The sequence below is a fragment of the Eubalaena glacialis genome, chromosome 18 (assembly GCF_028564815.1).
Source record: "Eubalaena glacialis isolate mEubGla1 chromosome 18, mEubGla1.1.hap2.+ XY, whole genome shotgun sequence".
NCBI classification, from domain to species: Eukaryota; Metazoa; Chordata; class Mammalia; order Artiodactyla; family Balaenidae; genus Eubalaena; species Eubalaena glacialis.
Window position 1 is genome coordinate 19,644,774 of NC_083733.1, and position 23,054 is coordinate 19,667,827.

The 23,054-nt window shown below is 46.3% G+C and overlaps 1 protein-coding gene and 1 non-coding gene across 3 annotated transcripts in view; one reads left to right on the forward strand and one right to left on the reverse strand.

The window, feature by feature from the left end:
- Positions 1 to 158: 158 nt before the first annotated feature.
- Positions 159 to 23,054, reverse strand: part of PHAF1 (phagosome assembly factor 1) — a 28,505-nt gene continuing 5,609 nt past the window's right edge. The window contains exons 2-16 of one of the 2 annotated variants that reach the window (XM_061173610.1): positions 22,522 to 22,604; positions 18,140 to 18,223; positions 13,492 to 13,535; positions 11,584 to 11,663; positions 11,254 to 11,348; positions 10,320 to 10,417; positions 10,118 to 10,230; positions 6,548 to 6,681; positions 6,081 to 6,164; positions 4,072 to 4,154; positions 3,620 to 3,663; positions 3,182 to 3,225; positions 2,971 to 3,029; positions 2,272 to 2,344; positions 159 to 1,629 (exon numbers count right to left, since the gene is read on the reverse strand). In XM_061173610.1, coding sequence (XP_061029593.1) covers positions 1,543 to 1,629; positions 2,272 to 2,344; positions 2,971 to 3,029; positions 3,182 to 3,225; positions 3,620 to 3,663; positions 4,072 to 4,154; positions 6,081 to 6,164; positions 6,548 to 6,681; positions 10,118 to 10,230; positions 10,320 to 10,417; positions 11,254 to 11,348; positions 11,584 to 11,663; positions 13,492 to 13,535; positions 18,140 to 18,223; positions 22,522 to 22,604 — 1,205 coding nt within the window. In that variant the 3' untranslated portion in view covers positions 159 to 1,542. The remainder of the gene's footprint in view (positions 1,630 to 2,271; positions 2,345 to 2,970; positions 3,030 to 3,181; positions 3,226 to 3,619; positions 3,664 to 4,071; positions 4,155 to 6,080; positions 6,165 to 6,547; positions 6,682 to 10,117; positions 10,231 to 10,319; positions 10,418 to 11,253; positions 11,349 to 11,583; positions 11,664 to 13,491; positions 13,536 to 18,139; positions 18,224 to 22,521; positions 22,605 to 23,054) is intronic. The other variant, XM_061173611.1, reaches the window with a different exon arrangement.
- Positions 4,486 to 4,592, forward strand: LOC133079237 (U6 spliceosomal RNA). Its single transcript, XR_009698116.1, has one exon. It is a non-coding gene; the product is annotated as a U6 spliceosomal RNA (small nuclear RNA).

Genomic DNA, 23,054 nt, shown 5'->3' on the forward strand with positions numbered 1-23,054 from the left:
TTTCTCCCACTGGAGCCTGTGCTGCCCCCTTCAGAGGAGCCAAGGAACCTTTTTCTAAGATAACTCCTCCAGCTGTAAATTTCCCCATATTCTTCAACCACCCCCTTTCTCAAAAAAATCAATGCCTCCACGCTCATTTTAGTATAAACATCCCAGCAACAGCACATGGGGAGCTGTCGCGGAGGGCATAGGTCTTTATTGGAGGAGGGGTATGGGCAGGGCATGAGGAAGGTTCCCCCATGCTAGGAGGATGGGAACAGTCCTGGCTGCCCCACAGTGGGATGTGTGAGGGTCTCTGGCCAGGCCACAGTCCACATGGGAAGACACCAATCAGTAACAAAGTCATGGGAACGCCACACAAGCCTGGCTGTAGGCCCAGGCACCACACAGGCGCCCGGGGCAGGTCCCCTGCACATTCATTGTTAAACTATACAGGATGAGGCTGTACATGAGTTAATTACAAAAGAGTCATATTTACAAAAATCTGTACACACATTTGAAAAACTCACAAAATTGTCATCTATGTATCACAAGTTGCTAGACCAAAATATTAAAAATGGGATAAAATTATACATTTCTCTTCTCAATTCTTTTCAAAAGGATTAATATTTTTAAAGCACATATGCTACTTTCCTTAGCAAGTCCCACGAAGAGACTGAGCAGCCCAGCCCTCCATGAGCCCCAGAGGCCTTGAGCCGTGAATGGGCCCGGCCAGGGGACACTGCCCAGAGCTGAGGGAGGGGAGCCAAGCCCACAGTGCAGAACAGAATGCTGAAACACAAAAAAAGGAGGAAGATGTCTTTGGCTAAAACTTTGGCATTAAAACAAAGAGGCAAACAGGATGGAAACATGCAGCGCTGCCAGCCAGGTTGGGGCAGAGTAGGGGAACAGGCGGCCTTGAAGGCTGGCTCCAAGAGGGGTGGGAACCAGGCCTGGGCACGTACCTTGATGGTAGAAAGTTGTGTTTCAACCAGTTGGGTGGCCTACTGGGCCTGGCAGGGAGCACATGCAAGAAATAAACAGGGAAGGGCAAGTGAGCCACCTTGGCCACAGCCAGCTCATCAAGTAACTAAAGTGGATGTAGTGCAAAAGTTGCAACCAAGTACTACGGACATGCTACCTGCTTGCCTTGAGGGTCATGTGGCAATGCTGGGCCAAAGGCAGGACCCTGTCCTTGTCTGGGTGCCTGTGTCCTCAGCCAGAGAAAGAGCCCCAAGTTTTCCCAATGTGTGGGGGACAGGGGAGACAGAACCCTGTCTCCCTACATGTTAGTCGAGAGCTCCTAGGTCCAGGTATCAAGGCTCAGAGTTTGTGCTTCTCTTTGCAGTCTGTGTCCCCTGTTGGCACCAGCAGGCTGAGATCGCACAGAAGAATATCTGGGCCCCTCACCCCATGGCAGAGCACCCAGCCTGAGCCCCACCTCAAAATATCACAACAGCCCTTCCACACTGGCAAGGTGTCCAAGAAAACCCACAGGGTGGCCTGCTGAACAGGATGCGATACACAGTTCCATGGGGCAGAGGGGCATGGGTGGTGATGTTCCTAGGGGAGTTCCGTGGTTCTCAGGTGGGCACCAGGCCTGGGGGGGCCATAAAGGGTCACCGAGGCAATGTGGTTGTTCTGCATGACCTGTTATGAGAAGATGACAGCGAGTCAAGGGGGAGGAGTTGAAGGAATGTAAGCAGAGCAGGCAATCAAACCCACAAAAACCACCAGCGGCATCAGTCCTGGGCTGTGACTGAAGAGAAGGGACTTGAGGCATCTCCTGTGCACAGGGGCTGGAGGTTGTGTGTGCAACCCACCTGCACACGGGGCTGGACTGACCCCTCAACACCCCCCAACTCATGCTAAGGGGGTCATCTCTGCTCCTGTGTCTGCCTGTTTCTCTGGGGTATATAAACTTGACCATACCCATTTGTCCGGTCCTTCTGGAACTGCTAGAGGTCTGCTGAAGGTATGGCATCCAGATGGGAAAACAGGGGCAGCCCATTCTTCTCCCAAGCCAGTGGGGCCTCTATAGCCACTCACCCCACAGCATGTTCATTCACATGGCATTTAAAGGCCCCCAACACCCCCGGACTGAGCCCCACTTGCCCTGTGGTTCCCTTTCCTATTGTACTCACATTTTCAAATATAAATGTGGGATCCCAATTTGCTCTCATCTTGTTTGATTAACCTGCCCAGCAGGGCCCTCAGGCCCTCCCCAATCTCTCTCTCAATCACTTGCCTGTCCTCACCATGACCACCGGCCACTCAACCCCCAGGGCTTACCTCAAAGATCATCCGCTGAAGACCAAAGCAGAATGTGGAGCCAAATGGGTTGGTGTTGTTTGGGGAGGAGGACCTGAGGCCGGGGAAGCCACAGTTAGAGGGGCAGACAGAGGCCAAGGCCAGGCAGGGCATCTGGTTCCTTTTGGGATGGGGGCTATTAGCCAGTGGTCCCTCATGGCTGTGAGTGTTTCCCACACAGGCCCTTGAGGTCCTACGTATAGTGATGGGCCTCATTCAAGCACCAAATCCTACATAGTCCAGCTGGCACAGAAAGTTAACATGCAATTGGACTGGAGTGGTACAAAGTCAGGAGGGAGAGGGAGCCTCAGGCAGGATGCAACCAGGTATTGGGCTGTGAACTAAAGCAGGTAGCAGCTTTGATAGGGAAAAGGGAGCCCAGGACAGCTAGTCAAAACTGCCTCCCTTTCTGAATAACTAGAGGCGAAAAGGTCCCCATACCTGGAGGTAGGTGGGAGAGGGGGGAGCTATCCCAAGGGGCAGCCTCTCTGGTGCGAGTAAACATGCAGAACAGCTGGCCTAGTCCTAACACGCAGGGTTGCGGCAGGAAGCATGTTTGTGGCAACACCAGAAATTTCTGTCATTTCTGTCATTAAGCCATACCCACTGCTAGGGCTCCCTGGGCCTTCTGGGCTGTGAGGAGCCGGATGGGGTGATCAGAGACAGCAACCTCCCACTCACCTGTGCAGGACAACAGGCTTCTCCACAGGGTGGCCCAGGAGCTCCTGGATGTTGTCCCACTGCAAGAGGGATGGGGGTGACACGGGATTAGCAGGGACCTGACCTCACCCGTGACAAATGGCTGGCCCAAAGGACATGGGAACCCAGACTGCTGGCAGACTGATGCCTACCTCATTTTCAGAGTGCATCAGGTGGGAAAATAGGAGCTTACCTTGCTGTAGGTCGTGCATGTTTCTGTCTGACCATCTGTGTTTTCTGAAAAGAGAACACAGGGTGGTTGGTAGATGGCCTGGCCCGGATTCAGTTCCACACCTGCTCAGGTAGATGTCTCAGCCCACCTGTGACCTCAGCCCTAGCCACCCTATGCACTGGGATTGAAATTTGGAAAGCAGCAATCCCATGGTCACAGGATAAGACCTTGAGGGCCTCCAGGAGACTACAGACCAAGAACACTGTGGCCCCCAGAACACAGAGCCCAACCCAGAGGAGCTGAGGCTATGGGCAGAAGCAGGTGGGCAAAGACGCCACAAACCCAACCACTGCCACCCTCTCTGCTTGGATCATCACCTCTTCTCGGATCATCATCTCTTCTCATCATGAGAGACTGATTCTAAAACCTTTCCTTACCCTGAGGACACTGACTACTCACCTCTCTTTACGGTTAGTGGGATCTTGAACTCACAGCGGTGATAACTAGAGAGAGAAGGCAGATGGGTAAAGGTTGAACCCCTTGGGAGGCCTTGACCACCCCCACATCTCAACTCTGCACCCCAGGAAAAACAGGATCAAGCACACTTGCCCAAAGCCCTGGCTCTGGGCCTGACACAGTGTTCCCTGGAAGAGGCCAGATTTGGGCACTGGAGTCAAACCAAAAAGGGCACAGCTTGGGGGCTCTGAAGACCCTATCACCTCAGATAAGAGGCCAAGCTTTCTGAATCTATTTCCCTATTTGTAAAATGGGTATAAGTGGAGAGATGTAAGGTAATGGGTACTATACCAGAAACAGAGCCAACACTCAGGAAATGTTTGCTTTCCATGAAATAGCAAACATCCAAAGCCACAAGCTCTCTTTCCTGGAGGGGCAGGTACAGGTATACTCACATATTAAAATTATAATGTCCAGGGTAATTGGTGTGTAGGACAAACTTCTTCACTTTGTGTGTATTCGCGTCAAAGAGGATGTCCTGGGATAGAAAACAAGGATGCCCAAGTGGGGAAAGTTACTGAGGCAGGGCAGGGGGCTTTCCAGGGCATGTCCAACTTAGAGACACCCACTCCACAATGGGGATGCCCTTGGGGAACAGCTTTCTCCCAAATAACAATCAAGGGGACAGCTGAGGCTGAGTGCGAAGTGATGATGACATACACCGAACCATCTACAGGCCACCTCATTCCAAACCTTGTACCAGTAGGCCCAAAAGGCACAAGGGGCTACAGCTCCCACTGCTTGGGAACTCAAACACGGTCAGGGATATCTTTCCTGACCAAAAACACCTGATAAAAAAATGTAACCGAGTGCTCACTTTGGCAGCACATATACTAAAGTTGGAACGATACAGAAAAGATTAGCGTGGCCCCTGCACAAGGATGACAAGCAAATTCGTGAAGTGTTCCATATTTTTTTAAAGACGTTAAAAAAAAAAAAAAAAAAGTAACCAAGCACAGATTTTGGCTTACAGGCTAACAAGAAGATTCAGGGGCCACCTGACTCTCAAGGGACTCAAGGCATCTGGCTATTCTGAATGCCATGACCTGCCAGACCCTTCTGGCTTCCACAGGCCCTCTCTGTGGGAATCAGCAACCCTTGGAACTGAAGTAAAGGCTAGCCTCTAGCCAGGACTCAGATCTGGATTTGACACTGCCTATCAAACACCTCTTCGTACCCTGCCACACCCTTCTCAGGTTCACATCCCGTCAGCTGTTCTGCCTGAGACCCGAGGGTTACCCCTGACTCCAGCCATCCACCAATAGCCACACCATGTCCCATCAGGGCTGGTCCATTCGCTCCATCTTCCCTGACACCTATCATCACTGGCCCTTGAACTCAAAAAGAGGTTCAGCTTGGGACTTCCCTGGTGGCGCAGTGGTTAAGACTCCACGCTCCCAATGCAGGGGGCCCGGGTTTGATCCCTGGTCAGGGAACTAGATCTCACATGCATGCTGCAACTAAGGAGCCTGCCTGCCACAACTAAGGAGCCAGTGAGCCCCAACTAAGGAGCACACGTGCTGCAACTAAAGGAGCTGGCGAGCTGCAACTAAGGAGTCTGCCTGCTGCAGCTAAGACCCGGTGCAACCAAATAAATAAAATAAATATTAAAAAAAAAAAAAAAGAGGTTCAGCTTACAACAGTCCCATTCCCTCCAGCCACCATCCTACCCTCAAGAGTTTATGATCCCATTGCCTCTCCCCTGCTACTCCTGGCTCCTCTTTGGTCTTTTCCACACTGGCAGACCCAGTCCTCCTCCTTTCTCCCTCTCTGGAGTATACCATTTCTTTGCTGCTTCAGGGCCTCAGGCCCTAGAAAGCTGAACGGTTAGAAAACCCAATATCCAGGCTAGCCCTGCCCTCTGAGCTCTATCCTGCTGGTGCAGTTTCTTTACACTATCATTTCTCTCACACACACATCTACCAGCTGGACTGTCAGCACCGATGGCCACAGCTCCATTCAGCACCGTACGTCCAGAGCACAGGGCCGCAGCAATGCCTCTAGGGTGATACCCTAAAAATACACAAGCACACTCCCAGACTTTAAGCCTTTTTTGTCTGCCTGTTTTTTGGCTCCAGAAGAGGGTCCTATGCTCTACAAAACAGCAGTTCCCAAAACATCTTAACCTGAATGACTCCTGCAGCCTCTACTTGTGGAGCATGTGTCCCTCAGAAAAGAAATCAAGACATACCAGAGAACCCAGTGTTTCTCAGCAACGGTGGTGACAGGAAAGGTCTACTTTGGGGGTACCAATGCCAATGCAAGACGACACTGGTAAAGCCAGCTAGGGCTAGGTTTCCTGCAGCCAGGCATGGTTAAAGCTGCATGTATGCACACAGGTATGCCCAGGGGCACTGCACACTCCCACAGAAATGGAACGCTTCTCTAAGGAATCACAACTTACCACTCCGAGAGTGAAGTAGTTAAAAAAGTAGTCATTGCACTTCGATGGAACTTGCTTATGAGGAGAAGGAGAATGAATCTTCATCTGTTGGGGAAAAAATAACAATGAATTGAAATCCAACCCCTTAATACATTTAATTCTTGGATTAAATGAGTCTACAAATTGTGTTTCTTGTATAACATTAATCTGTTGGGGAAGCAAGAGTGTGGGAGTCCCACATGATGGTGCCGAACAACCCAGCCAGCTTTGGTTGACTATAGACTGCGCCCTGGTCTCCAAGGAAAGGCAGAACAATCTGACCAACAGGGGTCAGAAAAGAGCTTTCAATTTACTTTTCCATCAGCTTTAATAGAGCAGGTCCTATGGGAAAACAGCAGTTTACATTTACTCAATATTAAGTTAAAGTTGATTGACAAAAAAAGAGAGAGAGACACCACCTATTCACTTTATAAACACATTTTCCCTACCTTGTCTTCTGACTTGTAGAAGACCTTGTGTGGAGAGCCAAGCATGCTAAGAACATCTTGGCAGGAATCGCCAAAATACACTGAGCGTTCAAATACCCGCATCTTGGCATCTGCTAATAAGCCGGGTCCACAACCTGGAAAGAACAAGGTACAGGTGGTCAGGTTCCCAGTCAGCGCCTGTGACCCTGCAGCCCAGGGTCCTGGGAGCCCTAGAGAGGCCAGTGGCTGCACGCTGCATTATCAGGTTTGGCTGAGGGGCAAGACTGCATGTAAGCAGAAGTACCAGGTCACCAGGACTTGAGATGCTAGAAGAGATCACTATCTACTCAAAACAATGCGAGAGATTCACTCAATCCCACAAAAGTGATACAGAGCTCTGGAAAAGTCATTCACTGACTCAGCAAATATTCAGTCATTGACACCATGGGCTAGGACACTTTGCTAGATGCTGAGGAAACAATGGTGAGCAGAACAGGTGCAGTCTCTGCCCACACTGGAGCTTATGGCATGAAGATTCCAATCAGACCATCACACAACTGTGGTACAATAAACAGCAGCACAGGTGCTACGGAAATATATAAATGGGTGCTATTATCTCTTGCCACTTTCTAGGTCCTGACAAGATACAAGGATTTACGTTAAGAAGTACTTCTCGGGGCTTCCCTGGTGGCGCAGTGGTTAAGAATCTGCCTGCCAATGCAGGGGACACGGGTTCAAGCCCTGGTCCGGGAAGATCCCACATGCCGCGGAGCAACTAAGCCCGTGAGCCACAACTACTGAGCCTGCACTCTAGAGCCCACAAGCCACAACTACTAAGCCCACGGGCCGCATCTACTGAAGCCCGCGCTCTAGAGCCTGTGCTCCGCAACAAGAGAAGCCACCGCAATGAGAAGCCCGCACACTGCAACTAGAGAAAGCCCGCGTGCAGCAATGAAGACCCAACACAACCAAAAATAATAAATAAAATATATTAAAAAAAAAAAAAAGAAGTACTTCTCAATGGTAACCCCCAACCTGAGACTGGACCTGAAGATCACTCTATAAAAGAGCCAAGAGCAAAGCACACACTAACTTTTAACTCCCTAATTCTACAAACACCAGACCCACTAACACTCAAAAGAGACAAACCAGGCAAGTGGGAGAAAGAAAAAAACCTGATTTGCCAGAAGTTTCTTTGTTGGGAAGAATCTTGCAACCCTGACTTTGTCTAATACATTTCAGAAATGGTTCTAGTTAAACACACACATACACAGAAGTGGTTGTGGAATAGCAACAGACACACCAAGAGTAAAATTTCCCCCATTCTGTGGATGAGAAGACAAAGTGTTTTGCCCAAAATTATAAAAGGAAGCCAAGAATCCAAGGACTGCAATTCCTGGTACCATGATAACCACCACCATCACCTTACTCTACACAGGGCTTTATAGCTGACAAAGCTCTTTCTCGTATAACAATCCATTTGTTATATACAGAAGACTTCAGGGATCCAAAATCTGAAACAAAGAGGTACTGAGTTCTCCAACTAACCCAAGAGTCTTAAGTCACAGCACATATAAGCTGAGTGGCAAAATAAGAGCTGTTTCAAATCCCACTCCTGACACATACACACACACAGCTGTGTGTAAATTAACTAGGTCCTGGGAAAAACCACGGTCTACATTAACCTCTGTCTATAAATCCTGCACTTAGGCAAGCCTGGGTGACCTATGGAACCCACCAAAAGTCCTGTCAAGCTGGACTGTGTGCCCATGTCTCCAAGTACCAGATACTTGTGAATGTCCAGGTGGGGCTACAGGGGAGACACCCTTCACAGGTGAGCCTCCTCTCTTGTCTCACTCTACCTGAAGCCTCCTCAGGTAAAATTACCCTTAGTTCTTTTTAGGAGACTATTTTAGTTTCTGATTCCCTGGAATGAGTCATCCTATAAATTATTGTGGGGATCAAGACAATTGAATGGACTTTCCATGTTAAAAGCATCACTGTAGCCACATTCCATAGGAAAAAGATGTGAGAAATGGGTTGGCCAGGACAAGCTACCCTTCTGCTTGCCAAAGGAAACTCTCAATGAGTACTGGGTTGGATAGTAAGTCAGTGATGCCTTGACTTAAAGTGTTTTCCCCACTGACCCTGTAAGCGGTGAGATGTGACTGCTAGGAGTGTCCTGTACAGGGTGGCAGTCAGAATTGGCTGAGACCCCCTACTCTCAACAGGCTCCTCTTGCTGTCACCTGGGATAATCACACCATCCTTGACCATCCTGCTGTTTCAAGCAGCAGTCCTCCTGAGAAGACAGACCTAAATTGCTTGACCTTGTTACCACATCTCAATTCTCTCAAAAACTACAGCTCAAGTGCAATGCTCCTTTAAGTAGCTGGTGTTCTGCCATGGCTAGAAGACCACATTTTAAGAAATTTCTGGGACTTCCCTGGTGGCGCAGTGGTTAAGAATCCGCCTGCCAATGCAGGGGACACGGGTTCGAGCCCTGGTCCGGGAAGATCCCACATGCTGCAGAGCAACTAAGCCTGTGCACCACAACTACTGAGCCTGCACTCTAGAGCCCACGAGCCACAACTACTGAGCCCACGAGCCACAACTACTGAGCCCGCATGCCACAACTACTGAAGCCCGTGCGCCTAGAGCCCGTGCTCCTCAACAAGAGAAGCCACCGCAATGAGAAGCCCGTGCAACGCAATGAAGAGTAGCCCCCGATCGCCGCAACTAGCGAAAGGCTGCGTCCAGCAATGAAAACCCAATGCAGCCAAAAAATAAATAAATTTATTTTTTAAAAAGTTATGTATATAATTAATTATTAAAAAAAAGAAAAGAAAAGAAATTTCTAACCTGGAGGCTGTGAACTGTCTAATTGTTCAGGGGAGTGAGTTCACAGTTTATATACCACATTCTAAACGGTTGAGAACGGATGCCCCAGAGACTGATGCAAGACACCAGCTTACAAACAAACACTGGCTAGAATATGAACTCCATTAAGGCACAGCCCTGTCATGGAGCTCAAAGTCCCCAGGCCATCCTTATGGAGGCAAACTCCACACCGGAGGATATCGGTACCACTAAGTATAATCCAAAGGTCCGAAGGGGTTGAGATTGTCCACACAAGAAAATCACAAGATGAGGCGTGAATCCTGGAGAGACCAGCTACTGAAGGCAGCAACTCTTTTTTTTCACAGTCAGCAAAACTGAGCAGGGTATGGCTAAACCACAATTCAACAAGCTCCTCTTGCCAGTCTACTCTGAGAAATGAGCACAAAGGGTGGAAAACGAGACAACATACAACACTGAGCCCATAAGATATATCTCCAGGACGTAGAAACCACTGCAAAGTTACATAAGTACACAGAGGCTGATGTACCTGCCGAGGGAAGAAGTTTTACTGCCGTTTATAAGATTTGCTCAAAATAAGACTGTCTTGTCCCTTCACAAATTTAAATGAAAACTCTTAACCATAAACATCAGCACCATTTGTCTTCTACCAACTATCCTAAGGACGTGGGATTTTAGACTATCACAACAAGGATATAACGGAGAATCCACCACCCCAAAGCCAGTAACTGACCTGCGGCAAGTAGGCGAAGTCGTAAACCTGAGGGTCCAGTTCCATCCCGAAGAACATCTACACTCTCAGCGTACACATTGCCCAGGAAACAGCTCAGGGGCATCGCGGGAGCCCTGGGGGAAGGCACAGTGAGCAGAGGCTTTGCCCTCCCTCCCAGGGAGCCCATGGCCTTAGCATGAAGCTTGTGCTCCCCTACACGTACTTGGTATCCTGTAGGCTGTTTCCACTGTAGATGTACATTCGCTTCACAGTTGCTCCATGGGGTATCTGGAGAGAAGCCAGACCATGGGCAAAATTGGGCTGCAAACACAAGACAAATATTTTAATAAAAGCACACTGTGGGCCATGCGACTCAGGCTCTGGCGTTTTCCCGACACACATGGTCTTCAAGAACTGGCCAGGTCACGAAAGTAAGGAACTTAGAATAGGAATATCTCAGTTTCAGATAGAACTCTGCTACTGGTACTGCCTTACTTGGTACAAATTTTCTGTATCTATTTCCTCATCTATAAAAATGGGTATGGTTACCTGCAGTGTAGAAGGATGGGACTGTGGTTTCTGAGAAACTTTGAAGTCTGCTTGTTTTATTTATCAAGATTATTAAAACTCTTGATATTAAAAAAAAAAAAAACTGGCCAGGTCAAAGCACACAGTCCAACCTGTCTCCAGGTCAATAAATTCACCTAATCATGCAAGTTCATCTTTAATTTTACTTAGTTTTTCATTCCTTTATCAGGGAGAAAATGTAGTAATGCCTCCTTTAATAAAATGTAAAACTTACAAAAAGCTATCATTTCATAACACTAAGGATGCTGTTGCCTAAGGATGAATTCTCTCAAATTCCAGGCCATTGAGAAAAACTGTGGTGATTTGGAGTTTTAAAGCACACGACATGGAATTACCTCTGCAAAGTGAGCTCGACCTCACTCTTCAGTTGGAAGCGCCCTCTTCCTGGGAATGCCAGCCTGGGCTTTGTTCTATCAGCTTCCCCCACTGTACCCCCCATTGGCCTCCGAAGACCTCAGAGATCAGGAAACCAAAGAAAGAGCACCTATCCAGCCTCCTCCAATGGTACTCTGCTGACCCATATCACCTGGGCACGGGGCAATAAATATCAGGGAAAGAGAAAGGCTAACCTCGTACTTGGGAGCCTCAGTCCATGAATCTAGCTGAAAAGAGAAAGACAGTCCTCTGAAGTTGAGGTGGAAGAGCTGCTCAGCGGAGTTGTACACTGTGGGAGTGGGGAGAAGAAAATGGCATGGTTGAATGGCATCAGAAGTTGCGAACACAAACCAGCCTGGCAGGGAGTAATGGCTGGCAACACCTTCCTTGTGTCTCATTTCTGAACTGACCTACTAGACTGAAAGCAAGAGGGAAGAGCTTTCCTGCACACCCAAGTACCAATCCCCAAATCCAACAGGAACATGGCTACAGATGACCAGAGGAATCAAATGGACTTGGCTTACCTCCAGGATGGGTCGCACCAAAAGACTGGTCAATCTGCTCAATGGTGGGAGCTATGGCTTGAGAATTGAAATGCACACCACTGAAAAACAGAGATACTTTTTAATACCAGGCTTTGCAAGATGGGCTCACAGATCATTAGAGATGGTGGCTGGAAGAGTTACTCTTAAAACACAGGTGGGTGAGTCTAATATTATATCAAAATAAAAGTTTAACTATAGAACTTTTAAATAAGAGACAATAAATGAGGTCAGAAATAGTCAATTCTCTTGAGGTTGATACAGAGAATTAGTCCTCTAGGACCTCCCAAGACATTTGTGGCCACCAGGCCAGTTCAGAAGGAAATAAATCCGGCCTCAGCCCCATGGCATTTGGACTCGGATAAAGAGTACTCAGAAATAGACACTGTTAATGTGTTTTCCCAGGATGCCTACTAGTAGTTTGGCTTGAAAAGGAACTTCCTTAAAAAGGGATGAATGTCTTAAAAGGGTATAGCCAAGTGAGGCAGCTTGTTTTCCTAACAAGCAGAAGAACCAGCATTCATGGATTGGGTGAATGGGTATGTGGATGGGGAGGAATGGATCCCAAGCAAAGGAAAAATACCTGGGAGGGGGGTGGGCTTGGGAGCAAAGAAAGGCATATGATTTCAGATAATGAGCATGAAGATAAATCATTTACAACTTTAAGGAAAATGTTTAAGGTTAAGAATACTTTTAAAAAAGTTAATTATCACTTATGGAAAACCTCTGCTTTTTAAAAAATTTATTTTATTGAAGTATAGTTGATTTACAATGTTGTCTTAATTTCTGCTGTACAGCAAAGTGATTCAATTATATATACATTCTTTTTCATAGTCTTACCATTATGGTTTATTACAGGATGCTGAAAATAGTTTCCCATGCTATACAGTAGAACCTTGTTGTCTATCTATTCTATATATAATAGCTTGCATCTGGAACCTCTGTTTTTAACCAGGCACTGTGCTATATGCTTTACCAGTATTATCTCATGTCATCTTCCTAACCCAGCAACCTGATTATTGGTTTCATTTCTCTCACGAGAAAACGAACTCAAAGAGGTTAAGTGACTTGCCCAATTTCACAGAGTAATAAAATGAAGAAGTCATAATTCAAACTCAGGGAAGCCTGACTCTAGAACCCTCACTCTTACCCACCACTGTCTCTTAAGAGGGTAAAGAGAAGCCAGACCTTGAGGTACAGAAGGCCCCAACAAGACTAAAAGACAATCAGAATCTGCAGGGGTCAGTGCTGTTATGCATCTGCTTTATCCACTTCTCTACTGGCAAACACTGCTTGAGTCAGCCCAGGAACTGATCCCTTACACACCCTCGAGAAGGTAAGCCTGTTAAGGAAGCTTACTGAACGGAATATTCTAGATGCCAGCACAGCACCTTACCACAAGGAGGTTCAAATATTTGTGCATCATACAGGCACAAATACATCCCATTTTCATTCTAAAAAGCAGATTTTGGCCCCCCAAATAGCAATCCTTTTGGCATTCTCTTTAGCATAGGCCTTGAAGTCAGATGTATCTGGTTTGTCCCACCTCTGTTGGTAATGAACACATAAAGAGGTGCCAAAAGAGGCTGTGCAGGGAGGGGCAGCTATGACCCAGGGGACAGTCACAGACCTCTGAGCTGAGGTCCTGCTTTGTTGTGGGATTAAATAAATTGCCACATATGTGAAGTGTTTCACACACAGTGTGTTCTTAATGAGGTTTCCTTCTCTTCCCCAGGAAACTGAGTAGACTTGGAGGCTGCACGAGGAAATCATGGCACCAGGCTGTAATCCCAGAACTGCTGCAGATGGGAATCCTTTACTAACTTAATATGGGTAGTAGATAAAGCTCATGTGTACCAAGCCTACGACACATACCAGGAGAAAACTTACCAATATTTTAACTTTACTTTAGTCAAGTCATATACTTCAATCACCTAAAAACAAAAAGCAAATGTTTAAGAGCTGTTAGTGCTCTGCAGTTGAAAAAGATTAATTAGAAAGACATTTATAGAGTAGTGAAGAAAAAAAAAAATCACTAGTTGAAATTCTCCTGAAGCACTGCACATTACGTTTTTATTTTTAATAAATTTATTTATTTTATTTTATTTATTTTATTTTTGACTGTGTTGGGTCTTCATTGCTGCACGCAGGCTTTTTCTCTGGTTGTGGCACGCAGGCTTCTCATTGTGGTGGCTTCTCTTGTTGGGAGCACGGGCTCTAGGCACGCGGGCTTCAGTAGTTGTGGCACATGGGCTCAGTAGTTGTGGCTCGCGGGCTCTAGAGCGCAGGCTCAGTAGTTGTGGCGCATGGGCTTAGTTGCTCTGTGGCATGTGGGATCTTCCTGGACCAGGGCTCGAACCCGTGTCTCCTGCACTGGCAGGCGGATTCTTTTTTTTTTAAATAAATAAATAAACAAATAAATACATAAATAAATATATTTATGTATTTATTTATTTTTGGCTGTGTTGGGTCTTTGTTGCTGCACGCGGGCTTTCTCTAGTTGCAGCAAGGGGGGGCTACTCTTCGTTGCGGCGCACGGGCTTCTCAATGCAGTGCTTCCCTTGTTGGGGAGCACGGGGTCTAGGTGCGTGGGCTTCAGTAGTTGTGGTGCACGGGCTTAGTTGCTCCGTGGCATGTGGGATCTTCCTGGACCAAGGCTCAAACCCGTGTCCCCTGCATTGGCAGGCGGATTCTTAACCACTGCCCCACCAGGGAAGCCCCTGTTCTTATTTTTAAATCTGGAAGAAAAACCCATACCACACACACAGCATAAACTCACCCTACCCCTCTTTCTAGTGGATTGTTGAACAGATGTCCATGGATGTTGTGTGTCAGGTTTTTAGATATCATCTACTGCTGGGTCACATAAAAGATTGCACATACCACGCTATAGGACAGTGAAACCCTCCACAGAAACAAATTCATGCAGTTTGTGAAGGCTGTAAACTGTAAAGGGGATACTGAGCCCCCTTCCTTTTATTGTATATTTTGCTGCATTATAAAAACCCAAATCAAGTCCCTTTCAAAAATAGCTTCAAAATACTGTGGTTTACAAAAACAAAAAAAGATGGATGGAGGGGGAGGTCTATCCTACTAGAAAACAAGTCATATTACATTAGCTTAGGTCAAGTGTGACAATATTCAGCTATATCCCTAACGAAGAGCATCTGGTCAAACCTGGAGAACCTCAGGACCCTTGTGAAGTTTCAAAAGGTTCAGCCTCAGATGAAATGTCAAGAACTCAGGAATGAGACAAAGGAAAAGGTATTGAACACTCAGCCACTAGCGATGCCAAGTAATGAGCATTGTGAAGTCTTTTATGACAGTGGTGTCAAGGGCTAGGCAGGCAGTAGCATAGCTGGCTGAGGCCTGGAGCACCATCTGGTCTCCTACAGCTGGGAGGTTTGGCCCCCACTGAAGAAGCACAAGCAGAGCTGGTTCAATGTCTGTTTGCCCTGACAATCAGGGCTTCATCCTGGGAAGGGCTGTGGGACACTGGGTACAGGAGCATCTGGCATTGTCACAGGAACAGAGACATAACAGGCAGTTCATTCTTGGTCAGACTTGTCCCTAACTTTGAGAGTCATAACTGAACCACAAATTGGGCACCTCTTAACTATAAGGTGCAGCTATTCTGATCCTACCTGCTGCTAAGAATCACTCCCTCTGCTGGGCTGTTGTAGCACTTCAATCTGCCCTTTCCTACACTATTAGTATCTGCTGTTCACTGGTACTGCTATTAGCATATGCTGTTCACTGGTACCACTGAGTTAAGCCCCTTGAGGTCTGGCTCATTAGTTTGCACAGAGGAGGTACACAACACATGTCAGGGAGTCAGCCGGGTATGAAGATAGCTAAGGGCAATATGAAGTTCAAAAATATGAAAAGTGGTGCCAAGAGAGGTCATGCAAGGGCAGGGGAATAGCTGTGATTCATGACACTATCTTCAGAAAGCCTGGGCATGGCAGTGTATTATGCCAAACTGGTATGCCATTTTACCGAGGCCAGGGTCCCATGCTGGCAGAAGCCTCAACCCTCAGCCAGAATCCCTGCTTGTATAGCAGGGGCAAGCACTCTGCCTCTTTGAGTGCTACCACTATGGCTGGCCAACGATCCCCCAAGGGCTGCCCATCGCTCACCCTGTGGGCCTCCAGGATATTCTTACTGTGACACTATCATTTACCTGCCAACAGCCCACACCAACACTTATGGCGTGGCACCTGTGACACGAAGGACTCCAAGACAGTCAGCACTCTGGGTCCCTTGCCAGAATCAACAAGCAGATTTTGACCCATGGAGCTTGCTGGGCCATAGGGACAAGTAGCTGGGGAAATCTGAAGTCCATGGTTTTCCACCCTCTGGGCTGGAAAAGACCTTGATTTCCCCAGAGGAGAAGACATGGCAGCAGCCAAGATAGGAAAGGAAAAGACAGGTGGCTGTAAAGATTGTGACTTGTGAAGCATCATTCCATAGTGCTCTCTCATAGGCAGGGAGTGAGAGGATGGGGAAACTGCAGGAGATAGCATCGGGGAGAAGCAGCTTCTGAAGCTCTTGGATGGAGGGGCAGGCAGATGGGTGAGGTCAGACTTGGTACCAACCCAGGGCACCTGAGGGATCACTCCTCAGTTTCCAGAGACTCAGGCAGGGCCCCAGCCCCTCTTTCTTCATAGGGACCCCACAGAAGGCAGAGAGAAGGTTCTATTCTATCTCTTTTCCCATTCCTCACTTTTCTGCATAGTATGCTTACACTATTTTCTTCAGCTTTTATCACATCTATTTCCCATACTCATCAACAAACCTAAGCTATTTCTATTCCCAGTGGCCAGTTACCGCACTCTGGTAACATAGGGTTAAAAGCTTGGTGTCAGGTAGACCACTTATCCTCTGTCCCTCTGTTATTTCATTGGTAAGAAGTACCACTTACAGGCTTGTTAAGATTAAATTAGGAAATGCATGGGAAGCACTCAGCCATGTGCCTAACATGTACTAAGTGCTCACTAAATATATAATATTGTCCTCACCATGCTGTAACTCTATGGTAGGCTGCCCATCTATCCCCCACTGTTGTCTATTTAGGTTACTTCTGGCTTTTCATTACTATGAAAAGCCCTGCTGTAAATATCTGGCATTATTACCCTCCCCATAATCTTTTTGGGTTATGTTTCCTAAAGTGGATTTACCAAGTTAAAGACAAGTGACTCTTTGTAAAGGTGTTTCCAGATTAATTTCCCCTAATTCGTGATGAAGCCACATTGAAGACCACCTTCTACCCTTTGCCAGTGTGGAACTTCTGGTCAGTAAAGACAGGATGACTGAGCCTACAAGAGGAGGCAAGGGTGTTGTGGGGATAAGAATGTTCACATCAAACTTTCCTTTTTGAAAAACCATCATAAATGAGGAATTCTTATTCCATGTACAGATCATTTTTCCATGTTCTGTCTTCCAAGCCTTTTGGAAAGGCAACTCTATAACCTAACCAGGACGATGGCTCTGGCATGCCACTGCCCTGAGCCACATTCAACCTTATGACTCTGAGGCATGAGTCTGATGTCACATGACTAACCTTTCATGTCCAGGCATTTGTAAATAGTGTATTAAAAACATCCTGGACTGAAACAGGTGTTAGTAAACTGCACTTGACTGCCAATTAAGACAACCCTATATACCAGCAAGTTCTTTGTTTACATTTCCTTTTAAAGGGGCTCAAGAATCAACTCAGTGCTGGTGGTGTTAAGATCCAAGCTTCAGCATTTTAGGAAGAACAGTTTCCATTTTTCATATTCCCAGTCTTATTGTTTGACCCAAGAATGAAGCAAAACAACAAGATATAAAAACCTTACTAAAGTCTTCTGGTCCTATTCTGCAGTCAGTCCCCATTTTAAGTAAGCTTTTAAAGACTCAGGATCGGACTTCCCTGGTGGCGCAGTGGTTAAGAATCCGCCTGCCAATGCAGGGACACGGGTTTGAGCCCTGGCCCGAAAGATCCCACGTGCCGCGGAGCAACTAAGCCCCTGCACCACAACTACTGAGCCTGTGCTCTAGAGCCCGCGAGCCACAACTACTGAGCCCACGTGCCTAGAGCCTGTGCTCCCAACAAGAGAAGCCACCGCAATGAGAAGCCCGCGCACCGCAACGAAGAAGAGCCCTCACTCACCACAACTAGAGAAAGCCCGCGCGCAGCAATGAAGACCCAACGCAGCCAAAAATAAATAAATAAAATAAATGCCAAATACTTAGCTCCTCTCATTTTCCTATTCAACATAAAAGCCCCCTCCCCACAGCATGTTCCCAAATCTTCAACACTCTTTCCCCTTCACCTCTGGAGCCCGGGGCTGGAGTCCTTCCCAGCCTCTTTCCAACCATCCCAATCCACCCCCAGCTTCTCTCTTTTTAGGGGAACAGGCACAGCTTCAGTCCCCTATATTGTGGTTGTCTCTAAACCACAAAAGTCTACTCCCACTTATGAGTTTCAGAAACATCCCACGACGTCACACGTTAATCAGCCTGACATGAAACTTTAGTCGCCATTTATAGTTACCTTAAGTCTCTGATTGAAAGCATCAAACAGTAGTTTGATCCCGTCCTGAGTCAGGTTAAGGATGAGGTCATGGCTTAGAGGAGACTACAAAAAACCAAAATAATAAATAAATACACACTCTGAACATGTAGTGTTCTCACCAGCACCCACTGAAACCTTACAACATAAATGCAGTGCACAGGGAATATCTAAGTGTAGACAGCTGACAGGTTTGGAATCCAGAAACTGGTTTGTGAACGCAGTGTCCTCTACTTCCAGCCTTTGAGTTATTACCTGGGGGAAAAGGCCAAAATTATGTGAGTATACAGGCCATTTTCTTTCGAGGGTCCCAGGTCCACATTTGTAGCATGGGTTTACTGCTGTCAAACCTACAGAGTAGTTGATGAGGAATAAAAGCCTTGTAAAAGGCCTCGCCAGGATCCAAACTCAGCAAGTAATGGTCAATGCATGTCAGCTGAACCTATGTCCATTCACTCCCAGGCTGTTTGTACCACCCACAGGAAAACACATTTTATTCTTTGACTGTTTTATGCCAGGTTCCAGGACAAAGAAGTACCTTGTGATCTGATTATGTATGAGATGACACTCTTACTCCTCCCTCCCTCCCCCCACCATCCCTTATCAGAAAGTGGAAAGCCCAAGTCTAATACCTAAGGAGTCATATTTCTACATTTGCCCCTTCTGAGTCCTGGGGGGAGGGGAGCAGCAGCAAAGCAGTGGACAGAGCTAGCCTTGAGTCTTGGTGAGCTGGTGACCTTAAGTGACTCTAAACTTCTCTGAGCTCTAGTTTCTTCATGGAATACCATTACCCCTTCCCCTCCAGGGTTGTTATGAGGACAGAGATAGTAGATCAGAAAGCACCAAGCTCAGCACTCAGCATACAGTACTCTTTCCTAGAGTCTGCCCCACCTGCCTGCTTCTGTGCCAATGCAATCAATTCAAAGTCTGAAGACTCTCCATACACCTGAACCAGGCTGCCCAGAAGTAGAAGAAAAACACCACCATCCAAAACCCTGCCCCTTCTTGAAACTGGCACACAGCTGTCAAAAGGGTTTAGACAATTTTCTTTATAGAGCTTCTCAAGGTAGGCCCAGTAAATGAAGGTATGCTTGCGAGAGACAGAGATATGGGCTCGAAGGCCAGGTGCCACTGCTGGTGTGGGCCTTACTGGAAAAATTCTCTAGAAAGAGCTTTCTGAGATTAGCTCAGATTGTCTGCTCCCCTCCACCCCACTGAGCTTCACAAGACAGCAGGCCCAGGTGGCACCATTATGCCTGGCAAACACTAGAAGAAAGAATGTTGTAATTTTCCAGTAGGTCTGTGTGAATGTCTAAAACCATTAGGTCTCAAGCAAGATAATGGAATAATGAACCCTGACCTTAGGTCACTTATTCTCAACCCAGAATACACAGTTCTATTTCTGAAAGGGCTAGTCCATGGTGGTAAGCAGGATGAAGCAAGATTTTAGCATCTTTCAAGATCCTTGCTTGGAGTATCTTAATTTTCTTACACACTCCCAAGATCTGATCATTTTTTCCCTGGCATTGTTACAATTCAGGACATAACTAAGCAATTTTCAAACAAGTAAATCATCCTCACAATTAATGTTTTATTAGTACTTTATATCTACAGAACCAAAATACACATGTACTATGTGGCGTTTAAGCAGGTCCTTTATAGTTCAGTAAAGCTGTCTCTGCTAGTTGTTAACATCTCTTCCCAGTAAGAAAGATGGGACCTACTTGATATGCACATTTAATTTCCAAGGTGTGATTTGTTAGAGACAAGATATTTCTGAAATGTTTAATGGGGCCAAATGATTTTCTGCACATGATGGGAAGCAAAGAGACAAATGGGAAAGGAAGGGAAGGAGGGCAGAAGAGGACAGGACTCACATTTAAGAAGCACCATATCAGAGCTCTGAGAGACTATTTCCTCTTGATCCTCATCAAAAGCTTATTCTATTATAAGGAAACCATATCCACTTTACAGAAGGAGAACCAGTCGGGTTATTAACTTGCTACAGTCGGACAACCAAGAAATGGGGAAAAGCATAGATCTGAACCAAGGTTTGGATTTAAAAACCTATGATTCCGGGGGCTTCCCTGGTGGCGCAGTGGTTGGGAATCCACCTGCCTATACAGGAGACACAGTTTTGAGCCCTGGTCCGGGAAGATCCCACATGCCGTGGAACAATTAAGCCTGTGAGCCACAACTACTGAGTCTGTGTGCCACAACTACTGAAGCCCCCACACCTAGAGCCTGTGCTCCGCAACAAGAGAAGCCACCGCAATGAAGAGTAGTCCCTGCTCGCCGTAACTAGAGAAAAGCCCCGCAAGCAGCAACGAAGACCCAATGCAGCCAAAAATAAATAAATAAATAAACAAATAAATAAATAGAACAAACAAAAAAATCCAAAAAATCCTATGATTCCAGCTGCTTAGAAGACACTGGGGGAAATTAGCTTAATTAATGCTAAAACTACTATTTGTACCCAAAGACTGGAATGACAGACAACAAGGTAGTGATATATGAAATAAACTTCATTTTAAATAATTGGTTAAGAAAGTTTAAAGCCTACTTTCAAATGTATCTAATCTTGGGTGCTTAAATCTGATTTAACTAAATGTACAGGTGGCTATAAGCTCAAGAAGTAAGCCCATTATCCCTGTTTTGATGGCTGCTACTTGTCATGAGTAAGTCCCTCATGGTCTAACACTGAAAGTCAGATAAGGTTAGGGATGATCTGAGTGCAAAAAAGAGGAAGTCACCATCCTCCACTTAATAAATGAGAAACCATTTTGGCATTGTGGCTCCACGAACCTCTGCCCAAGTCCTGTGTTTTGTGGTAGGCACAAGAATATCCAAGCACTTGCTTGGAGATTAAGCATTCCCTGTCTCAGAAGGACCCCTCACATGGGCCTCACTAGGCTGGCAGAGGGGTACAGTACTATGAAATGTAATGTTTGGGTATAGGTAACAGGCTCAACTCTGACACTAAGCCAAACTGGGAAGCCTCACAGAAATCTCACCCACCTCTAATCCACAACATTCTTCATGTCAAAAATAAGCTGTCATTTGCTTTAGGATCAGAAACTAATTGAAACAAATGGAAATAAAATCATCATTTCGGTACTTAAAGGGTCTCAGAAAAGGCACTGAGAACATCTTATAGCCTGTGTAGGATCAAAACTATTCCCTGAGGTTTATGACACATAGGGCACCACAAAGGTTGCTCCATAGTGTCTGTGTCCAGAAGAACCACGGATTCCAGTGAGTTCAACAGAAGGGAGATTCCATTTTTAGAGATAAGAAGAATCTTATTTCTAAAGGTCTATAAAAATGTTTCTAACTTTACTTATAAAACCTAATAAAAGAAATCTTGATGTTCAAAAAGTTCTGCTCCAGTGCTAACCTAAAATATAGTATACTCTTTCCGGAAACTGAAAAGGTCCTTGTAGGTACATATAACATTATACTATAGGGGTTAATTCTGGGCACAAATTAATAGAGACTACCATAAATCAGACCAAAAAAAAAAAAAAAAAGTAAAACATGTCCATTAACTTGGAGCCAATGTTTTGTAATTTCCATATATCAGATCATTCTCAGTAAAGGGGTGAGCTATACCTGCTTCTTTTCAAGTCTGGGATGCTGTGCTAGCTAGAAATCTGTACTGCAACAATCCTGAACACAAACCAAAGCAATCAACAAAGCAGAAAAGACTACTTCAAACATGAAAGTGGAAGGCAAGCACCCTAGAAGACCAGACAATCCCTGAGGTGACCTCCCACTGAAAAAGCCCCCCCCCTTTTTAAAAAATTTATTTATTTATCTATTCATGGCTGTGTTGGGTCTCGTTTCTGTGCGAGGGCTTTCTCTAGTTGCGGCAAGCGGGGGCCGCTCCTCCTCGCGGTGCGCGGGCCTCTCACTATCGCTGCCTCTCTTGTTGCGGAGCACAGGCTCCAGACGCGCAGGCTCAGCAATTGTGGCTCACGGGCCCAGCCGCCCCGCGGCATGTGGGATCTTCCCAGACCAGGGCTCGAACCCACGTCCCCTGCATTGGCAGGCAGATTCTCAACCACTGCGCCACCAGGGAAGCCTGAAAAAGCCCCTTTTAAGAGCCAGTAGGTAAGTCAAACATAATAAAAAACCAAGTTTGATTATTACGGCTCGTCTAAGCTTGGCAGCACTAGATTATCAAAACCACAAAAGTTTCAGAATCAAAGAAAATGTACTTGGTAACTGACTAGTGTTGAAGACTCTCCCATTCAAATGCATTGACCTAGGAATCCCTGCCAGTCAGTATCTCCCAGAGCATCAGCCTCCAGAGGTGACTGAGTAGAGATGCTATTTCAGTAAACAAATCAGCCACCACTCACCTGTTCACTGTAGAGAACCTGGACATTTTTTATGATGCGACAGTGCTTCTGAAGAATGGCTACTGCCTGAGCCAGAGGCATTCCTGAAATAAAGCAAGGACACCTGTGTGGTTACTTGGGCTATCCATTTACTGACATCTATCACTGTACTAGGCATTAGTCCCTGCAGTAAAGTCTGGGGTGGGAGCAGAGGCCACTAAAGTCTATGGACATATTGAGTAAATAAACGTTCAATAAGCAGTAAGAGCTAGAGAATAAAGTTAACGGCAAGCACTAAGGGAATAACTGGATTGTATAAGGGGAGGGAGTAAATATAAAAGACTTCCTGGAAATGGGGACTTCCATGTTGATCCCAAGCAGGCAAAGGGCTTAGAGAAAGCAAGTCAGCAGGAACCAAAGAACAGAGTAAGAAATGCACTGACTGCATGACTCTGGAGGCCAAGGTTCTGATTCTCACTCTGCCATGATTACATATAACCTAGGCAGGTCCTTCCTCTCTTCCTTTCTGATATCTGTCTCCTCTTTTAGTCTGC